Raw genomic sequence first — 19,690 nt, 5'->3', positions numbered from 1 at the left:
GATGATAGATAAACTCCAGTGGAAGACTCTGCAGGAGAGACGCTCAGTAGCTCGGTACGGGCTTTTGTTGAAGTTTCGAGAACATACCTTCACCGAAGAGTCAAGCAGTATGTTGCTCCCTCCTACGTATATCTCGCGAAGAGACCATGAGGATAAAATCAGAGAGATTAGAGCCCACACAGAAGCATACCGACAATCCTTCTTTCCACGTACAATACGAGACTGGAATAGAAGGGAGAACCGATAGAGGTACTCAGGGTACCCTCCGCCACACACCGTCAGGTGGCTTGCGGAGTACGGATGTAGATGTAGATGTAGATGTAGATGTATATGTGCTTGTTTCCTCTCATTTTCCAACCATCTTTATTTTGTATTGTACCGATTATTTTGATGATAATCTGTTTTTGTAGTACCTCTATTCTGTCGAATTTATAGTTAATTGTTAATCATTCACATATATATCAACACCACTGTGGTAAACTGTTTAGTTTTGTTTTCTAGATATGTATTTCTTGTTATCAGTATTTTTTGTCAGACCAAATGCCCTTTCCATTTTATTAACTCTTACATCTACTGCAAATTTTTGTAGTCCTTTCTGCCACATAATTCCTCAAAGATATCTGTATTTGTCATTAATTTGTTTGTTCAGCTGAAATTTTACTAGTTCTGTTCACTGTTTCTTTTCCAGAAGATTTATTTGAATGACTACTTAAATCAGTGTGTCTTACATTATTGTAAAATTGTGTGCAAAAGCCAGTCAGTTTGCTTTAATTAAATTTGTTTGCATCCCAAAATTATTGATTTAGTTTTGTGATATTTTTGGCATGCAGTTGCTGTTCTTTCCTACTGCTACTACTACTACTACTACTACTACTGCTACTACTGCTACTACTTGTATCGCCACTCCATTAAGGCAGTACTTCCCTATGAGTGTCTTGTTTCACCATTATCAATGACAAATACTTATTCTACATTTGCTTCTACATTTGCTTCTACAACAGTTATCACTTTATACGTTCATTAGCATATTATGCCACATATATTGTCTATTTCCTATTATCCTCTATCGTACTAGGATAAGAATTTTATAGGAAGTCCTCATTTTTCCTGTAATGCAGCAAACAAAATTTTTTGTTTATAGTTCAGTATGTTGCAAGAGCTGAAAACATGGGGCTTCTGTTCTAGCAATGAATGCTTGTGTGCAGTATAATGACAGTTACTCTGTTCCTCATGAAATGTCACTTCTTCCAGATTTGTCTTTTGGAAGTCCTTCTGATAGTAGCCTCAAAGCCATCCTGCCCCTCACAGTCTATTGCTTACCATAAACTCATCACAGACCATTGCTTAAATATCTTGAACATTCAGTATATTCACCAACAAAAGCATACCAGAACATTGAGTCAAGAAGATAGCAAAAACATTAAACCTAAGACATTGCATGCGACAAAGCTAAAAATGTGAAATTATGAAATATGTACCCATAACCCCTCTGCCACACAACACAAAAACAAAATACAAAAAAAGACCAAAGTCAAAGGTGAATACTTTGGGACCAAAGGTATTGATCTTGGAGTTGTTAACTGCTTTCAACCATGCTTGAATATCCTGTTTTCAGAATGTAGGTGGCAGACAGCATGCTGAAGTCAAAGACAGTGTCAATGCCTGTCTGACACAGAAAGTATTATGACAGTAGGATGTGCATGTTTAGGTGGCTGTTGAGGATAGTTTGTAGGCACTCAACTGCTACCATGGATGCACTAGCTGTTGTGGTGCAGATTCCACCTGAATTTTGTTTGATGTTGTGTGAATATGTTACTGTATGGACATCACTTTGTCTGACATGCAGTCTGTCATGCCTAACTCAGATCACAATTACAATTTGGGTAACTGCACGGTCACATATACTTTGCAGTATGTTGGCCAAAATATCTGTGGTACCAGTGTACCCTGAGGGCATTGTTCCTGTTGGCCATTGTCTCATGGCTGTGACATCAGATTGAACTGGGTCTGGGGTTGACTATCAGTGCCCCGTCATTACTGCTACATACACAGCTATGTTGCCACCACGTAGGATTTCCTCGGGAGCACTTGACAAGTGTTGTTGCGTAGTGGCTACTCAATCTGAAGGTGTCACCTTGGGGGAACTTGGCAGGAATCAGACAGGTTCAGCTGGCAGTGTGTCAATGCTGCTATGGCAACTGTTTGGGAGATTTGTACTTAAAATAGAAATTGAATTGTTGGTGACCTGAAGCAGTTTGTTGGGCAATTTATCGCTGTATACTGTGAATACTGTTTGTACTTAATGTCAGTAGTTCTTGCTGCCATATGAGTAGCAACAAATCATCAGACACTGTGGAGGTGTATACTAAATTAAGTAGATAGCTCCAGAACTCTGATGGGATTTTCTCGTCACATTTTTTATGGTATATAACTTGTCTGATCCTGAGATTGGTGGATTTTGTACAGTGAGAAATCAACTCGTTTTTTATTCTGTTGTAATGTTTGAAACTAATGCTGTTGTTTGGTGGTCCAAATTACTGATCACTGAAGAAAATTATTTGGGATTATCAGTAACTTGTAGATGGAATACATTTTCCATTACTGTGAGCCGAGTTTGCAGTTGGGTGGGCCTAAACAGCGATGTTCGTAATTGCAAAGGCAGTGCAGATAAGCTACTGTGTCCGGCGGGCGAGTATGGCTAAACTGTTCGCCGGTACTGCTAAAGTTTCTTAGCCCGATATAATCACACTTTCAGTTTATCTCGGAAATTCATTACATATTGCTGTGGCATGCAAGAATTTCCATGAACGACAGAGTTTTCAATTTGATGTTAAAATCATCTTCCACTTTTGTAAGCATGTTTATTGCACTGTGGTGTGGAGCTGACCATGTGGCCTGCTTCTGTGGAGTTGTTGCAGAATTAGTGCTGCCTTTGTTTAGCTGCTCTTGGTTCAATTCAAAGTTGACAAAAGGGCCAGTTCCAAAACCTATATTTTGTCGTGGAATTTGTCGATGTTGTCGATGATGGTGTGGTATAGCTTGTCATTCTTATTCATTGTCTCAGTATGTATTTAACTGTTTGTGAAGGATACTGAACAGAATAAAAGTTCTTAATCAGGGTTGGATAGGTAAACCGTATAAATTAAGATTGTATCCTGAAAGAATTCAGATACAGGTGAGGTATGAGTGGCGGCAACTTGAAATTAGCGGAGATTGAGGCCTGGTGGATAACGAGAAGAGAGGATATATTGAAGGGCAAGTTCCCATCTCCGGAGTTCGGATAGGTTGGTGTTGGTGGGAAGTATCCAGATAACCGGACGGTGTAACACTATGCCATGATGAGCTGGCCGTGCACCAAGGCATGTTTAGCCACAGGGTGATCCTCATTACCAACAAATACTGTCTGCCTGTGTCCATTCGTGTGAATGGACAGTTTGTTACTGATCATTCCCACATAGAAAGCGTCACAGTGTCTGCTAGTGTCTGTAGATGGATGGATGGATGGATGGATGGATGGTGTGTGTGTGTGGGGTGGTGTGTGTGTGTGTGTGTGTGTGTGTGTGTGGGGTGGTGTGTGTGTGTGTGTGTGTGTGTGTGTGTGTGTGTGTGGGGTGGTGTGTGTGTGTGTGTGTGTGTGTGGGGTGGTGTGTGTGTGTGTGTGTGTGTGTGGGGTGGTGTGTGTGTGTGTGTGTGTGTGTGTGTGTGTGTGTGTGTGTGTGTGTGTGCGCGCGAGTATATGCCTATCCTTTTTTCCCCCTAAGGTAAGTCTTTCCACTCCCGGGATTGGAATGACTCTTTACCCTCTCCCTTAAAACCCACATCCTTTCATCTTTCCCTCTCCTTCCCTCTTTCCTGACGAAGCAACCGCCGGTTGCGAAAGCTCGAATCTTGTGTGTATGTTTGTGTTTGTTTGTGTGTGTTTGTGTGTGTATCGACCTGCCAGCGCTTTTGTTTGGTAAGTCACATCATCTTTGTTATATATATACACTCCTGGAAATTGAAATAAGAACACCGTGAATTCATTGTCCCAGGAAGGGGAAACTTTATTGACACTTTCCTGGGGTCAGATACATCACATGATCACACTGACAGAACCACAGGCACATAGACACAGGCAACAGACCATGCACAATGTCGGCACTAGTACAGTGTATATCCACCTTTCGCAGCAATGCAGGCTGCTATTCTCCCATGGAGACGATCGTAGAGATGCTGGATGTAGTCCTGTGGAACGGCTTGCCATGCCATTTCCACCTGGCGCCTCAGTTGGACCAGCGTTCGTGCTGGACGTGCAGACCGCGTGAGACGACGCTTCATCCAGTCCCAAACATGCTCAATGGGGGACAGATTCGGAGATCTTGCTGGCCAGGGTAGTTGACTTACACCTTCTAGAGCACGTTGGGTGGCACGGGATACATGCAGACGTGCATTGTCCTGTTGGAACAGCAAGTTCCCTTGCCGGTCTACGAATGGTAGAACGATGGGTTCGATGACGGTTTGGATGTACCGTGCACTATTCAGTGTCCCCTCGACGATCACCAGAGGTGTACGGCCAGTGTAGGAGATCTCTCACCACACCATGATGCCGTGTGTTGGCCCTGTGTGCCTCGGTCGTATACAGTCCTGATTGTGGCGCTCACCTGCTCGGCGCCAAACACGCATACGACCATCATTGGTACCAAGGCAGAAGCGACTCTCATCGCTGAAGACGACACGTCTCCATTCGTCCCTCCATTCACGCCTGTCGCGACACCACTGGAGGCGGGCTGCACGATGTTGGGGCATGAGCGGAAGACGGCCTAATGGTGTGCGGGACCGTAGCCCAGCTTCATGGAGACGGTTGCGAATGGTCCTTGCCGATACCCGAGGAGCAACAGTGTCCCTAATTTGCTGGGAAGTGGCGGTGCGGTCCCCTACGGCACTGCGTAGGATCCTACGGTCTTGGCGTGCATCCGTGCGTCGCTGCGGTCTGGTCCCAGGTCGACGGGCACGTGCACCTTCCGCCGACCACTGGCGACAACATCGATGTACTGTGGAGACCTCGCGCCCCACGTGTTGAGCAATTCGGCGGTACGTCCACCCGGCCTCCCGCATGCCCACTATACGCCCTCGCTCAAAGTCCGTCAACTGCACATACGGTTCACGTCCACGCTGTCGCGGCATGCTACCAGTGTTAAAGACTGCGATGGAGCTCCGTATGCCACGGCAAACTGGCTGACACTGACGGCGGCGGTGCACAAATGCTGCGCATCTAGCGCCATTCGACGGCCAACACCGCAGTTCCTGGTGAGTCCGCTGTGCCGTGCGTGTGATCATTGCTTGTACAGCCCTCTCGCAGTGTCCGGAGCAAGTATGGTGGGTCTGACACACCGGTGTCAATGTGTTCTTTTTTCCATTTCCAGGAGTGCATATATCTCCCATTTTTTAAAGTTCCTGATTGCTGCCTATTTTTGTATTCTCTAATGTTGCCCTAGTCTGAACATACCTATATTATATTTTCACTTTAATTATTTCCATTCCCTTGCCTGAATGAACTGTTCAGTAAGTGCCATAAATGTGTTGCTATTCTGATGTATTAAATGTTATCTGTATTTTTTGTCTTTATCATCATCCTCATAACTAAAGAGTCTTAAATTTGTAGAGAATGTGATTGTAAAATTTATCATTTAGTTGATGCAATACTTTGTGTTCAGCTAATTTAAGGGGGAAGTTTTGTTACATATAAGAGTGAAAGTCATAGCACTAACATACCTTGGAAATAAATGTATTGAATAAATAAATAATTTAGTGTGTATCCAAATTAACAATAGTATTGAGAGAACTGCTGTGAATAAGAGTATAAATTTCTGCAGTGTATTTAAGATAGAATATTGAAATTTCATGGTTGAAAGTTCTCGGAGCATTTATTTATCTGCTTATTTCTCTCAGGGAATGGGATACCTTCATGCAAGAGGCATCATTCACAAAGATCTGAAGAGCAAGAATATATTCTTAGAAAATGGGAAGGTTGTGATCACTGACTTTGGCTTGTTCAGTGTTACAAAGCTGTGCTATGGAAATAGGTAATGTACTCACTATTTTGTTACCTTACGTTATTATGCAGTTCTGTTGTTGTGTTTTCCAAATAATGTAATGACCAGTGAAGTATCTGGTACCAGTAACATAAGAGGCAATGTCTTAAACCCTCTAGCTGGGATTCCGAATGGCTGTTCGTGGGCGGTGAATGTCTCCACTGAAGGCAATGAGACCATGTAATCATCTGTTGCAGTCTGAGTGTGTTTCTCTTCTGTCTGTTGATTATGGGCAACATTACCATCTCAGTTAAGCATGTAAATATCTCAGACGACATGCCAGTTTGTTACTGGTTGGGAAGTGAGCAGGTGGGAAGAAATCGCTAACTACTTTCTCCTAGTGGAAAGAAAAGTGTTAAGTGTAAAGTGTTAAATGAAAATATATTAAAAACAAAGATTCCAAGAGTTACCAAGCGGGAAAGCGCCGGGAGAGAGGCACAATAAATAAAACACACACACACACACACACACACACACACACACACACACACACATAACCATCCGCACATACACAGACACAAGCAGACATTTGTAAAGGCAAAGAGTTCGGGCAGAGATGTCAGTCTAGGCGGAAGTACAGCTCCACTCCCCTCAACACCTCAAAATCCTAGTCAACACAATCTGGAACCACAACACCCCAATTCAGTAGTTAACCTTTCCTCCAAACCTCCCTCCCAATCCGAAACCTCTGTCCTATCCAAAGGCCTCACCTTCAGCCCACTCCCAGGTTCAACCAAACTGCCCTTGTCAAAGATTTACTGTCCTACACTCGTAGTCTCTGCTGTAAATATCACTTTGCCACGAAGAAAAATAATCCTGATCCCTCTCCTAATGATCCAACTCCCCAAGACACTATCCAAATTGAACCCTGCCTGGAACAGTTCCGTCCTCCATCACAGCAGGACCCACCTCCTCTTCCTCAAAATCACCCTCTCCAAACCTTCCAGGAATTTCTCACTTCCAGCCTTGCCTCTCAATCTTTCTTGTAAAACCTTAATCCTACTCCCAACATCACCACAGCCGAAGCCCAGGCTATCCGTGATCTGAAGGCTGACCGATCCATCATCATTCTTCCGGCTGACAAGGGTTCCATGACCGTGGTACTTGATTGTCAGGAGTATGTGGCTGTGGGACTGCGTCAGCTTTCAGACAACTCTACATACAAAGTTTGCCAAAGTAATCCCATTCCTGATGTCCAGGCGGAGCTTCAAGGAATCCTCAGAACCTTAGGCCCCCTATAAAACCTTTCACCTGACTCCATCAAACTCCTGACCCCACCAACACCTCGCACTCCTACCTTCTACCTACTTCCTAAATTCACAAACCCAAACATCCCGGCCGCCCCATTGTAGCTGGTTACCAAGCCCCCCACAGAATGTATCTCTGCCTACTTAGATCAACACCTTCAACCCATTACATGCAGTCTCCCATCCTTCATCAAAGACACCAACCACATTCTCGAACGCCTAGAATCCTCACCCAATCTGTTACCCCCTGAAACCATCCTCGTAACCATTGATGCCACTTTCTTTCACGACGATCACCTGCCACCCTACCTAAAACCTCTTTCCTCATTACCTTAGCCAGCTTCATCCTAACTCAAAACTTCTTCACTTTCAAAGGCCAGACATACCAATAAAGGGAACAGCCATGGGTACCAGGATGGCCCCCTCATACACCAACCTATTTATGGGTCACTTGGAGGAAGCCTTCTTGGTTACTCAGGCCTGCCAACCCAAAGTTTGGTACAGATTTATTGATGACATCTTCATGATCTGGACTCACAGTGAAGAACAACTCCAGAATTTCCTCTCCAACCTCAACTCCTTTGGTTCCATCAGATTCACTTGGTCCTACTCCAAATCCCATGCCACTTTCCTCGACGTTGACCTCCATCTGTCCAATGGCCAGCTTCACACATCCGTCCACATCAAACCCACCAACAAGCAACAGTACCTCCATTATGACAGCTGCCACCCATTCCATATCAAACGGTCCCTTCCCTACAGCCTAGGCCTTTGTGGCAAACGAATCTGCTACAGTCCTGAATCCCTGAACGATTACACCAACAACCTGAAAACAGCTTTCGCATCCCGCGACTACCCTCCCGACCTGGTACAGAAGCAAATAACTAGAGCCACTTCCTCATCCCCTCAAACCCAGAACCTCTCACAGAAGAACCCTAAAAGTGCCCCACTTGTGACAGGATACTTCCCGGGACTGGATCAGACTCTGAATGTGGCTCTCCAGCAGGGATACGACTACCTAAAATCCTGCCCCAAAATGAGATCCATCCTTCATGAAATCCTCCCCACTCCACAAAGAGTGTCTTTACGCCGTCCACCTAACCTTCGTAACCTCTTGGTTCATCCCTATGAAATCCCCAAACCACCTTCCCTACCCTCTGGCCCCTACCCTTGTAACCGCCACCGGTGTAAAACCTGTCCTATGCACCCTCCCACCACCACCTACTCCAGTACTGTAACCCAGAAGGTGTACACGATCAAAGGCAGAGCCACGTGTGAAAGCACCCACGTGATTTACCAACTGACCTGCCTACACTGTGACGCTTTCTATGTGGGAATAACCAGCAACAAACTGTCCATTCGCATGAATGGACACAGGCAGACAGTGTTTGTTGGTAATGAGGATCACCCTGTGGCTAAACATGCCTTGGTGCACGGCCAGCACATCTTGGCACAGTGTTACACCGTCCGGGTTATCTGGATACTTCCCTCCAACACCAACCTATCCAAACTCCGGAGATGGGAACTCGCCCTTCAGTATATCCTCTCTTCTCGATATCCGCCAGGCCTCAACCTCCGCTAATTTCAAGTTGCCACCGCTCATACCTCACCTGTCTTTCAACAACTTCTTTGCCTCTGTACTTCAGCCTCGACTGACATATCTGCCCAAACTCTTTGCCTTTACAAATGTCTGCTTGTGTCTGTGTATGTGCGGATGGATATGTGTGTGTGTGCGAGTGTACACCTTTCCTTTTTTCCCCCTAAGGTAAGTCTTTCCACTCCCGGGATTGGAATGACTCCTTACCCTCTCCCTTAAAACCCACATACTTTAGTCTTTCCCTCTCCTTCCCTCTTTCCTGAAGAAGCAACCGTCGGCTGCGAAAGCTAGAAATTCTGTGTGTGTGTTTGTGTGTGTGTGTGTTTTTTTAATTGTGCCTGTCTGCCGGCACTTTCCCACTTGGTAAGTCTTGGAATCTTTGTTTTTAATATATTTTTCCCATTTGGAAGTTTCTTTCTATTTTATTTACATCAGTGTTAAGTGAAAATGTATAGAAGGCTACTAAATACTTTAGAATATAATGCATTTCTTCTTTATCAAGCCACTGAGAAGGCAATGGAAGATGTTCTTATTTATTCAAGGCTGTGTCTCATAATAAAACTGCTGGAATGTAAAGGGAATAAACTGGACTGCAGGACTTTGTTTTGAAGATTGCATTAAACTATGTCACATTGAAAGCTCATTTTAAGAGATCATGTGTGTTTTACACATGGTATGGATCTACTGTTATTTATCTCTGAAAATGTCTTCATAAATAGTTCTAGTGGTAGAGCAGTTTAAATAAAATGCTACACCCTATAACTAGTTTGTCTTCAGAGAAAAAAAAAGGTACTGAGAGAAATTACTTTTTCATCTTCTGTGCATTTTTATTCTGCTGTGTAATTACTTTCAAGTGATGATTTTATTAATTCTCTTAACATTTAAATTATTGTTTATAGCTGGAATCTTGGCAAGCAATGTCTGTGATAATGTAGACAGATGGTATATTTTTGCTTACATATGTCTAAAATGTCAGTGACATGTTAGTATAACTTAGTGCATGTCATGCTAGCTTATGAGACAATGAAGTGAGCCAGAATTCAAACGTTTGATTAGCGATCATCGGTCTAGTACACTGGCGAGCATTGAGGTTTTTAGGTGATGTTCATTGCTCCTGCAGGCAAATGTCGGGCTGTTTTACCATTTCTGCCTCACAGTTTACGCAAACATTGAAAATACAATAACACAAATAATGAAGTGTACACAATTCGGATGCCGTGTCATCCTCAGAGGAGTATGCGGATAGAGGGTGTGTGGGGTCAGCATACTGCTCTCCCGGTCATTATGATGGTATTCTTGCCTGAAGCCGATACTATTGTCGAGAAGCTTCTCAATTGGCATCACGAGGCTGAGTGCACCCTGAAAAATGGCAACAGCGCATGGCGGCCTGGATGGTCGCCCATCCAAGTGCCGACCACACCTGACAGCGCTTAACTTCAGTGATCTCTCGGGAACCGGTGTATCCACTGCGGCGAGCCGTTGCCCACTCTTATTCCTGGTAATGAAATATCCATTCAACTCCTATGACTACAGGAAAACTGCTACAAAGAAGGAAAAGATAGTCATGTCTGAAATAGAAGGAAAAGGTAGTAATATCTGAAATATCAAACTATTTTCCAGTCCATACAATAAAAAGTATGTCACCTCATTATTGATGTATTTGTGCTGTGAAAACTACTACTTTGCTTTTGGAGCAAATAATTTTAAGAACTAAAATCTTGTATAAAATGTTGTAAGTAAAGGGTTAAGTTAAATAATAGACATGGAGAAAGATGCCTTCATCATGCACAACCAAAATTGTCATTAACTATATAAAGTGAACTTTGTAGGAGAGGCTGCTCCAGCTCATGAGCACTGTGCTGAGGCGTGGAGTGCTCCTTCCTCCACAGATTGTCGCTCACTGTGAACAGTCAGGTGGGCTGGTGGCATGGCAACCCTCTTGATCTGCCTTATGCAGCTTGCACGATCACCAACATAGTGCTCTTAGCAGCTGCAGCATAGCGACATGCTACCTCGGGGAAATAGGAAGTTAAGAAAATAAAAAAGAAGCATCTGTTTTTAAAAGAAATTGCACACACTTACTGGGTGTCTAAAATTAATTTACTCTTTTTTCCATCGCAACAATGGATTTGCCAGGTGCTAGTGTTCAGTGTTAATGTGGAGGGATGGCCTTCATTGTTGCAACCTGAAGAAAAAATTTTTCTTTGATTTTTATTCTTTCATTGCCGAAAAAATTGCTCTCAGTAATACATAGATCCAAATGTGCACAGATCTGTGCAGTGTTTCTGTGGAGCTTGGGAAATGTTTTTTGCTGCAATGAATGAAACCATTGTGATAATTTCAGAATTTTGTAGTGTATACCTTTCATGATAGTTGAATTTTGCAAACTGATAATTTCCATGTAGTGGAGTGATAATGACAACTCATTCAGTTAAATCGAGAAAGCAGTGCTGAACAATTTAATTTCCATTTCAGAGATGATGATCTCTCAGATTATTAGCTGCAGGTAAACCTTTCGGAATGTGAGGTCGTGGTCCATGAAACTCTGTCGTTTCGGACGAGCACCTCTGAGTATGTCCTGCATGAAACGTCAGGAACAGAAGAGTTTCTTGGACCATGACCTCACATCCCAAAAGGTTTACCAGCAGCTATGTCATCCGATTGGGAAAGCCTTCATTCTGTCTCAGATTCTTGTTTTAAAGACATGATGAGCTGCTTTATCTTGGCTTGATAATCACTGAAACTGATACCTTCAGCCAGATGTGAAGAGTGTTAGAATTCCGTATCCCATTTCCATGAACACTGTGATTTGGTCATGCACGTCAAGTATTAGTTGCTCTTTGCTGTGCAGTGACAGATTTAAATTATTCTGTTGTATAGTTGTGTTGGCTAAGAACACTAGATATGTTGTCCATTATAAATCTTTCAGACAACACATTTCTTCCCCTTTCATTTTGAGAGAGATATTTGCTCACAAATGGCAAAGAAAACATCAAGAACTCTGTGCCCAGCTAAATCGACAACCTGTGCTGTGGTAAGGTATGATCCCATACTCCACTTGCATGTCTTTCAAGAATCCTTTGAATTGGCAGTTATTTGAACCATGATGCCACACACAATTTACACACTTGACCATAATTTTCATTACACCACCTAGCTCCACTTTTTCAGCACACAATGCCTCTTGGCGAATGAAACAGTGAACAGTCAATGTGTCTTTCCCAAATTCGTTCTTGAGGTTAGTTTTCAAACAAGAAACAATACCTTGATGACAGTTGATCATTTGTGGTGCACCGTGTATGGCTACAGAACGAAGCTTTTACTAAGGCAAATTCATATGGTCCACTGATTCACAAACAGCTTCAGAAATGTCACGTCCTGTTGGATGTAATCAGGCAGTACCACATCCAAGAGTTTCTCCGTTACTTGCAGTTCCGTATCTACACAATGCACAAATACTTAAAGTACAGCACAGTTACGTATATCTGTGTTGTCATCAAGTGCTTGCAAAAATACAACAAAGTTCTTGGCTTTTTTCCTGAGCTGTGTTTCTGACTTCGTTATGACATCCAGGATTGGACAAGACACTCTTTGCTTCAGTTGGCTGCAGCTCCATTGGAAACAAACATTGTATTACTGCTTCCAGACATCATTTTGGAGAGATCTTATAGAAAACAGCTTGCCACTTATTGCTATCACGTGAACAACTTCGTAGGTTTCTCGACCTGCTACCTCAGTTCCGTTTTCTACCATGTCATTCACCTGAATAGTATGAATGCTTTACATCATATGTTAAGTATTTCTGTAACATCTGTCTTGAGAATTCTTTTTTAGACTTAGGTCTCCTGGTATGTTGTTCTTAAGCTTGGCTGCTAGTTCTCTGCGTGCTTCACCTTCTGTCTGCTCATAATGCACTGTGTAAAGACATGTAAAATGATGCTGTATGTTGTATTTCTTCTTCTTTTCTTTTAGTGTTCAACCATGAGATTGATTTGCAGCAGAGCTCTATTCCTTTCTGTCTGCCTTCCTCTTCATTTCCACGTATCTCTTACATCCAACATCATTCATAATCTGTTACATGTATATCTTTGGTCGCCCCCGCCGATTCCTTTCCTCAATAGCTTCTTCTGCTATTGTTCCAATGATGTTGTTTGTGTCGTAGGATGTGCCCTACAAGTTTCTCTCTTCTTGTTTGGATGTGCCTCCACAGAGATCTGGTTTCCTACTCTTCTAAGCACCTCATTTCATATCAGCGCACACTGTGCTGCAGAGAGAAAATCTCATTCTGGAAACATTCCCCAGGCTGTGGCTAAGCCATGTCTCCGCAATATCCTTTCTTTCAGGAGTGCTAGTTCAGCTAGGTTCGCAGGAGAGCTTCTTTAAAGTTTGGAAGGTAGGAGAGGAGGTACTGGCGGAATTGAAGCTGTGAGGATGGGGCGTGGGTTGTGCTTGGGTAGCTCAGTTGGTAGAGCACTTGTCCGTGAAAGGCAAAGGTCCCGAGTTGGAGTCTCGGTCCGGCACACAGTTTTAATCTGCCAGAAGGTTTCGTATCAGCACACACTCCGCTGCAGAGTGAAAATCTCATTCTGGAATCTCTTCATTTGTTACTTTGTCTCTCCAGCTGATCTCTTTTTAGCAGAATTACAAATGTATCCTCCAATTGAGGGACTGGACTTCTGTGGCTGACCATAGCTGCCATTGAACACTGATTGTTGCATCAGCTGCGGCTTAATGCAGTCAGGGATCAGAGTATTTCCTTTCCCTCACCATGTGGGCTCCAAGTCACAGCAGTGATTGCTCCAGTGGGGCTGCTCCTCTCCGGGACGCTGTTGAAGCAACCTTTTGGAAGAGGTAGCATAAATATACACGGTGTACAACTTTGCTTCCGCTGTTTGCCGATAGGTGGCGGCACCGGTAAGTAGCGGTCAAAAGAAACAGATCACAAATGTCAGGCAATTAGCTCGGGCCTCGGTCAACGTAACCTCATTCAAACATTAGTCGATTTGTTTCTGCATCATAAAGCTGTTCTTGATTGAAAATGTCAGTTTACGAGTCTAATTCTCGTCATTTGCAGGAGGTGTTACTGTTTTGTTTTAGTATGAAGGAAACAGCGGCTGAGTCTCATTGAATGCCCTCAAGTATGTTTGGTAAGGATGCTATTAGTGAAAAAACGAGTTGTGAGTGGTTTCAACACTTCAAGAACGGTGATTTTAATGTCATAGACCGGCATAGTGGTGGAAGAGAGAATGTTTTTCAATATGCAGAATTGGAGACATTGCTGAGTGAAGACTTGCATCAAACTCGGGAAGAATTGGCATGATTAGTGGGAATAACACAGCAAGCCATTTCAAAACTTCTCAAGGCTATGGGCATGATTCAGAAAGAAGGAACTTGGGTCCCATGTGTGCTGAAACCAAGAGACGTTGAACGGCATGTATGTTTTGTGAACAGTTGCTTCAGAGGCAAAAGCAGAAGGGATATCTACATCGCATCGTGACCGAGGATGAAAAATGAGTTCATTATGATAACCCTAAACACAAAAAATCATGGGGATATCCTAGCCATGCATCCACGTTGATGGCCAAACCGAATATTCACGGCTCCAAGATCACGTTCTGCATTTGGTGAGACCAGCTCGGCGTCATGTACTATGAGATGTTAAAACCAAGTGAAACAAACACAGGTGCTCGTTATCGAATGCAATTAATGCATATGAGCAAAGCATTAAAAGATAAACGGCCGCAATACATCAAGAGGCACAATAAAGTGATTTTTCAGTACGATAATGCTTGACCCCATGTTGCAAAAGAGGTCAAAACATACTTGGAAATGTTAAAATGGGAAGTCCTACCCCACCAGCCGTATTCTCCAGACATTGCTCCCTCTGACTATCACCTGTTTAGGTCAATGGGGCTTGGCCTGGCTGACTGACACTCCCAATCTCGTGAAGAAATCACAAATTGCATCGATTCGTGGATCACTTGAAAAGATGAACCATTTTTTCGATGCAGGCTTCATACACTACCCAAAAGATGGGAGAAGGTAGTGGCCAGTGATGGAAAATACTTTGAATGATATATGTGTAACCAATTTGTTTAATTAAAGCCTCAAATATTGGGGTAAAATGATGGAAGCAAAGGTGTACACCTCTTACGTACCCATTGAGAGTCATGGGGTCGAAGGAAGACAAAAGGAGAAAATAATTACTGATCGAGAAGGAAGGGAAGAAGAAGCCAAATATGGGACATGAGAAAGAGAAAGGAGAGAAACAGACAGTGGGTGTGATTTTGCAAGTGGAAAATTAAATAGAAAGGAATAGAGTTCAATGGTGGCAGGCAATATTGATATATTGTGCTTAGATTTGGATATAAGGGTGTAGGATTAAGTAGTTCAAGTAGGATGTGTTGAGTATATGGCAAAATGGAAGCTAACACACAAAGAATTTGAGTAAATAAGGAGGATATTTAGACAAGAACAGAAGTCTTAAATTATATAAGAGTTGTCAAGCTATGGATTACCTTCTTAGCACCTATTAAATACTTGCTAATAAAATGGAGACTGCAACATGCGGGACTTTGTTTGCATTTTGTAAGTGTAGGTGGAACATTTCATTGTGTGTGTATTTACAGAGCATGATTTTTGCTGCCAGCTCTTGCAAAAAGAGGTGTGTTGGGGGGGGGAATGAGAGTATACTGTATGGTAAGACTATTGAAAACTTCAATATTGACAGTGTAGCTGGCATCGTATTGAATAAACAGGATTATTGATGAACTAAACATCATTTTAATGCATCACATCACTTAATCATAATTGTGGAAGTAAAGGCAATTGAACAAAAGTGTGTCAAATGAAGAGTAGCTCTTTTGGCAGCCCCACTATAAAGTGTAGTCAACTCTTAAAAATGAAAATAATAATAATAATAATAATAATAATAATAATAATAATAATAATAATAATAATAATAATGTGTTTGAAGAATGTGAAGATACCTGCAAGATTATAATCTGCTTTGTAACGATCAATTTTTTTCTCCTCACATGACATTAAAGTTTCATCAACAGTAGTGTAGATAAGTCTTACCACTGCTTGAATGTGTAGGCAATCCTGTGTAAAGTTTTCTTATGCCTAAAGCATATTATTGTAATTGAAGGAAATTTGTGAAAACTACAGCTTTTAGTTAAAATTTAAAAGAAGTCTGCATTGATACTGTGTGTTTTTTGAGCAGAACAGATTTGTCCTACGCCCTAGAAACTACTCAGATATAAAGCATGTATGGTTGTATGAGAACTAAGTGTATTTTTTATCTACAGAACTTGTTTTATCCTGTTTTACTGTTTTGTTCTTGTATTGTTGTATCTCTCTCATCAACTCTTTTGTTCTGCCGTTGGTGTGAGCCATTTCCTTGCTGCTGTCTTGAAAGCTTTGGGGTACAGCTTAAAACCGCAAGGATGCTGTAGATTAGAGCCGGGTGGAGAGTCTCAACCCCTCACTCACAAATTCATTTTCTTCTGTGATCAACATCATTAAATTACAAAGGAAGATACTCTTGCCTCCCCTTTCTATAGTTTTCAATAAATTAGTGATATTACTGCCAACTCAAGTGAGATTTGTTTGGTTGAGTAACATTGTTCCCCTGAGGGAAATTTTAATTCTTAATTATTTTGTGCCAAAATTTTTTAGAAATTTTTGATCGTGTGAAAACAAGTATTTGAATTTCAGAAATATACTACTTCAGGCAGAAATATGTTTGATGCAAGAAAAGTGTAGTGGACCACTCGACGTTAACATGGAAACAGGACAACTGGCATAGCATTACTGTTGACAGCTGTGGCGCCACTGCTCAGATGGCACTGATGCTCACACTTGCCCTCTGGCATACAAGCTGGCACTGGGTCCATTTGAAGCTCTTCCTGAAGTGTGTGGGTGTGATCAATAGTGTGTCACCTTTTACAAAAGTTGTGATTAGTAAGGGATCTGTGGACTTTATTAGGTGAGAGCCTGGGTTTTCAACTATAGAACATTTATAACATGCTCCTAAGGCAAAACAAACAGGATTATTAGTAGCTAATGACAGATAAATGACTGGCAGTGCAAACGTTAGCAAATGCAGGATGAATGTCTCCTGCACCACCAATGTTTGCAGCCTTTCCACCATTGAATGAACAGCATGAAGATCGGGGTGCTCACCATCAACAGTTGCACTTATAGTTCTTTGCTTGTCAAGCTGCTGATACAAAAAAGACAAAAGACCATATTCTTATCATGGAATTCTGAACTTTATCACCTAATACAAAAACCACAGCCATTAACAAATCTGACAGGATTTGAGTTGCCTAAAATTTTTTCTTGATTGCAAGAACATATCTTGATGAAGAGAAACATTATTGCAGCCAGGTTAGAATTTTGCCAACAAGGAAAGGTCCCCAATCAATCGTATGCATACAAGGCTGTTAACCTACATGGTTTAAGTAGGAAATGCAATTTTAAATATTTGTGCATGCAGAATCGTGCACTCTCTGTAAGCAGAAATGTCGTACTGCATCTTACACCTGACACTGAACTGAGAAGCCACACATGGTAGAAACCAGACCTGTCGGTAATGAAAATAATGTGGATAGTTCAATCCCTTGAGTCTGCCTATGGTTTGTTTATGATGCAAGATGATGTCACAATAGTCAGCTCTTCAGTACCGGTTATCCAGTACAGTAGAGCCACTACCTGCTTATAAACAGTTATGCCAACATGTGTGGCTGTGTCAGCAGCAGAGCCATTCTCCATGTGTAAAAATTGTGTCAGTTGACACATACACAACATGTGCTGACATTGGCGCACAACATGCCGTGGATTGGAATAAAAGGGCACTTTTAAGAGATTTGTTTTAGCAGTTGTAATGCAGATATGTCCCAATCTGTTGAAGTGCACCAAGTGTGTAATAAAGACTACAGAAGTGCCGACTTCTGAGGATGAAATGTAGCAAATGTACTTAGATGTGTTCACAGGCAGGTACTCTGTGACATTACATCTGGACACTGTTGCTTCTGCATCCTTGCTATATCAATCTTCTAAACGTTATTTTAGGGGTGCCTCCTTTGCAGGCAGACAAGACAAACCTGTGGTCCTGTGGACATCATTAGATACCCTTGCTAGGAGACCTTCCAGTTTTACTTACAAAAAGTTACTTTTCCAGTAAATTTTCTGATGGTGGCTGATGCCAAAGTGGACAATATTTTGGAGTCGGACCTTTTTCATGCTTTTAGAATCAATATTCACGAAACAGCAAAAGGAATAAAATGCACCCTGTGCAAGTGTTCTATCAGGTAGACTTGGCTCAATGGACTAGATTGGAGCAAGTGGTAGATTTTGTTGTGGCCAATGCTCACATGGAAATGATGCCTGACACTGCATATAACATGCACGGGGTCTTCTAATAATTGGCAGGGCTATCCAGACTGAAGTCTGCAACATGTCAGAGTGACTTCATGGCTGCCCATCACCTCACTCTCTTGCATGTTTTTAATCCATTACCAATGCATTTCTTCACTGAGGCCAGTGTCTTCAAGGTGGGCACACTGCTGTGGGCACAGAAATTCTAGCACCACCCAACCTGGATTCGCAGGGTCATCACAGGCATCTAGAGCTAACATTGTATAAGAGAGCCCTCAACTACCCGGCAAACAGATGTTGCTGCGGTCACACTGCCGTGAGCTCTTATCAGTTAATTAAAGAACCAGCTTAAGAAAACAGTTTAGGCCATTCAAATTTCCAAAATTTATTTGCATTATTTTCTGTAGAATATGTATGCATACAGTTTGAAAATTCATTTGAAAAGCTCACAGTTCTAAATGAATGCCATCGCTGAAACGAAGGTGGAATGTCATTCATGTGAAATTAGGTTTCACAATTTAAATGAAACTGTGGTGAAGGAAAAGGGGCTAGCTTGTATTGGACCCCGTACTGAAGTTTTGGTTGTAGTGACAGACTAATGTGTGGCCTAGCACTAATTATAGGGTAGGTTGGGAGGTGATACTTTAGGTTGCGAGTTGTTGAAGCCAACGAATGTAAATGCTAAATAAAGGTTGTGATAACAGATCGACTTGTTGCATTACTTAATGTTTATGTTTGTGCCATATGTAATGCAGTTTGCCATCTTATGAACCTTTCATCATCAAAATTAAAATTGGAAGATTAGTTCAGAGAACATATATTAGATCATGAACATAATTTAGGTATTTTCATGCATATTAAGTAAACTACTTAAAATGCAAGGAATTGTGTGTACAGTGTGGCTTTTACCTTAAAAGGAAATGTTAAAGTGCAATGTAGAAGAAAATATTCATGTATTTTGCAGTTTGTTTTGAGAAGGTAGCTTTGTTTCAAAACCTGTATTTGGGTATTTGTAAAGTAATTCAGATTCTTCTAATCCAAACATCTCTATTACATTCTCTGTGCCTGCAGTATACTGTATTGTTGAATATTCTACCTCCTGAGAAATTTGTTTTGTTTGCAGTCTTGTATTCTGTATTGATGCCTTGTACATGCAGAGCTTGTATACTTATGTCACTGTAATTTTCAAATATTAAATGCTAATCGTTTCACGATGTTAATTTAAGCATTCGATACCACCATCATCAAAATAGTGGACATAAATGACTCTTCGACTGCAACATGCATGCATGTTGTTGTTGTTGTCATTGTTGTTGTGGTCTTCAGTCCTGAGACTGGTTTGAAGCAGCTCTCTGTGCTACTCTATCCTGTGCAAGCTTCATCATCTCCCA

The 19,690-nt window shown here is 42.0% G+C and overlaps 1 protein-coding gene across 2 annotated transcripts in view; it reads left to right on the top strand.

Moving 5' to 3' along the window:
• Window positions 1-19,690, top strand: part of LOC126336572 (kinase suppressor of Ras 2) — a 166,985-nt gene that overhangs the window by 109,686 nt on the left and 37,609 nt on the right. For both annotated transcript variants that reach the window (XM_050000428.1, XM_050000437.1), the window contains exon 14: window positions 5,929-6,062. In XM_050000428.1, the coding sequence (XP_049856385.1) occupies window positions 5,929-6,062 (134 nt within the window). The remainder of the gene's footprint in view (window positions 1-5,928; window positions 6,063-19,690) is intronic.

The sequence above is a fragment of the Schistocerca gregaria genome, chromosome 1, assembly GCF_023897955.1.
Source record: "Schistocerca gregaria isolate iqSchGreg1 chromosome 1, iqSchGreg1.2, whole genome shotgun sequence".
Classification (NCBI taxonomy): Eukaryota; Metazoa; Arthropoda; class Insecta; order Orthoptera; family Acrididae; genus Schistocerca; species Schistocerca gregaria.
Note: the sequence above shows the minus strand (reverse complement) of the source record. Positions and strands in the feature narration are given on the sequence as shown.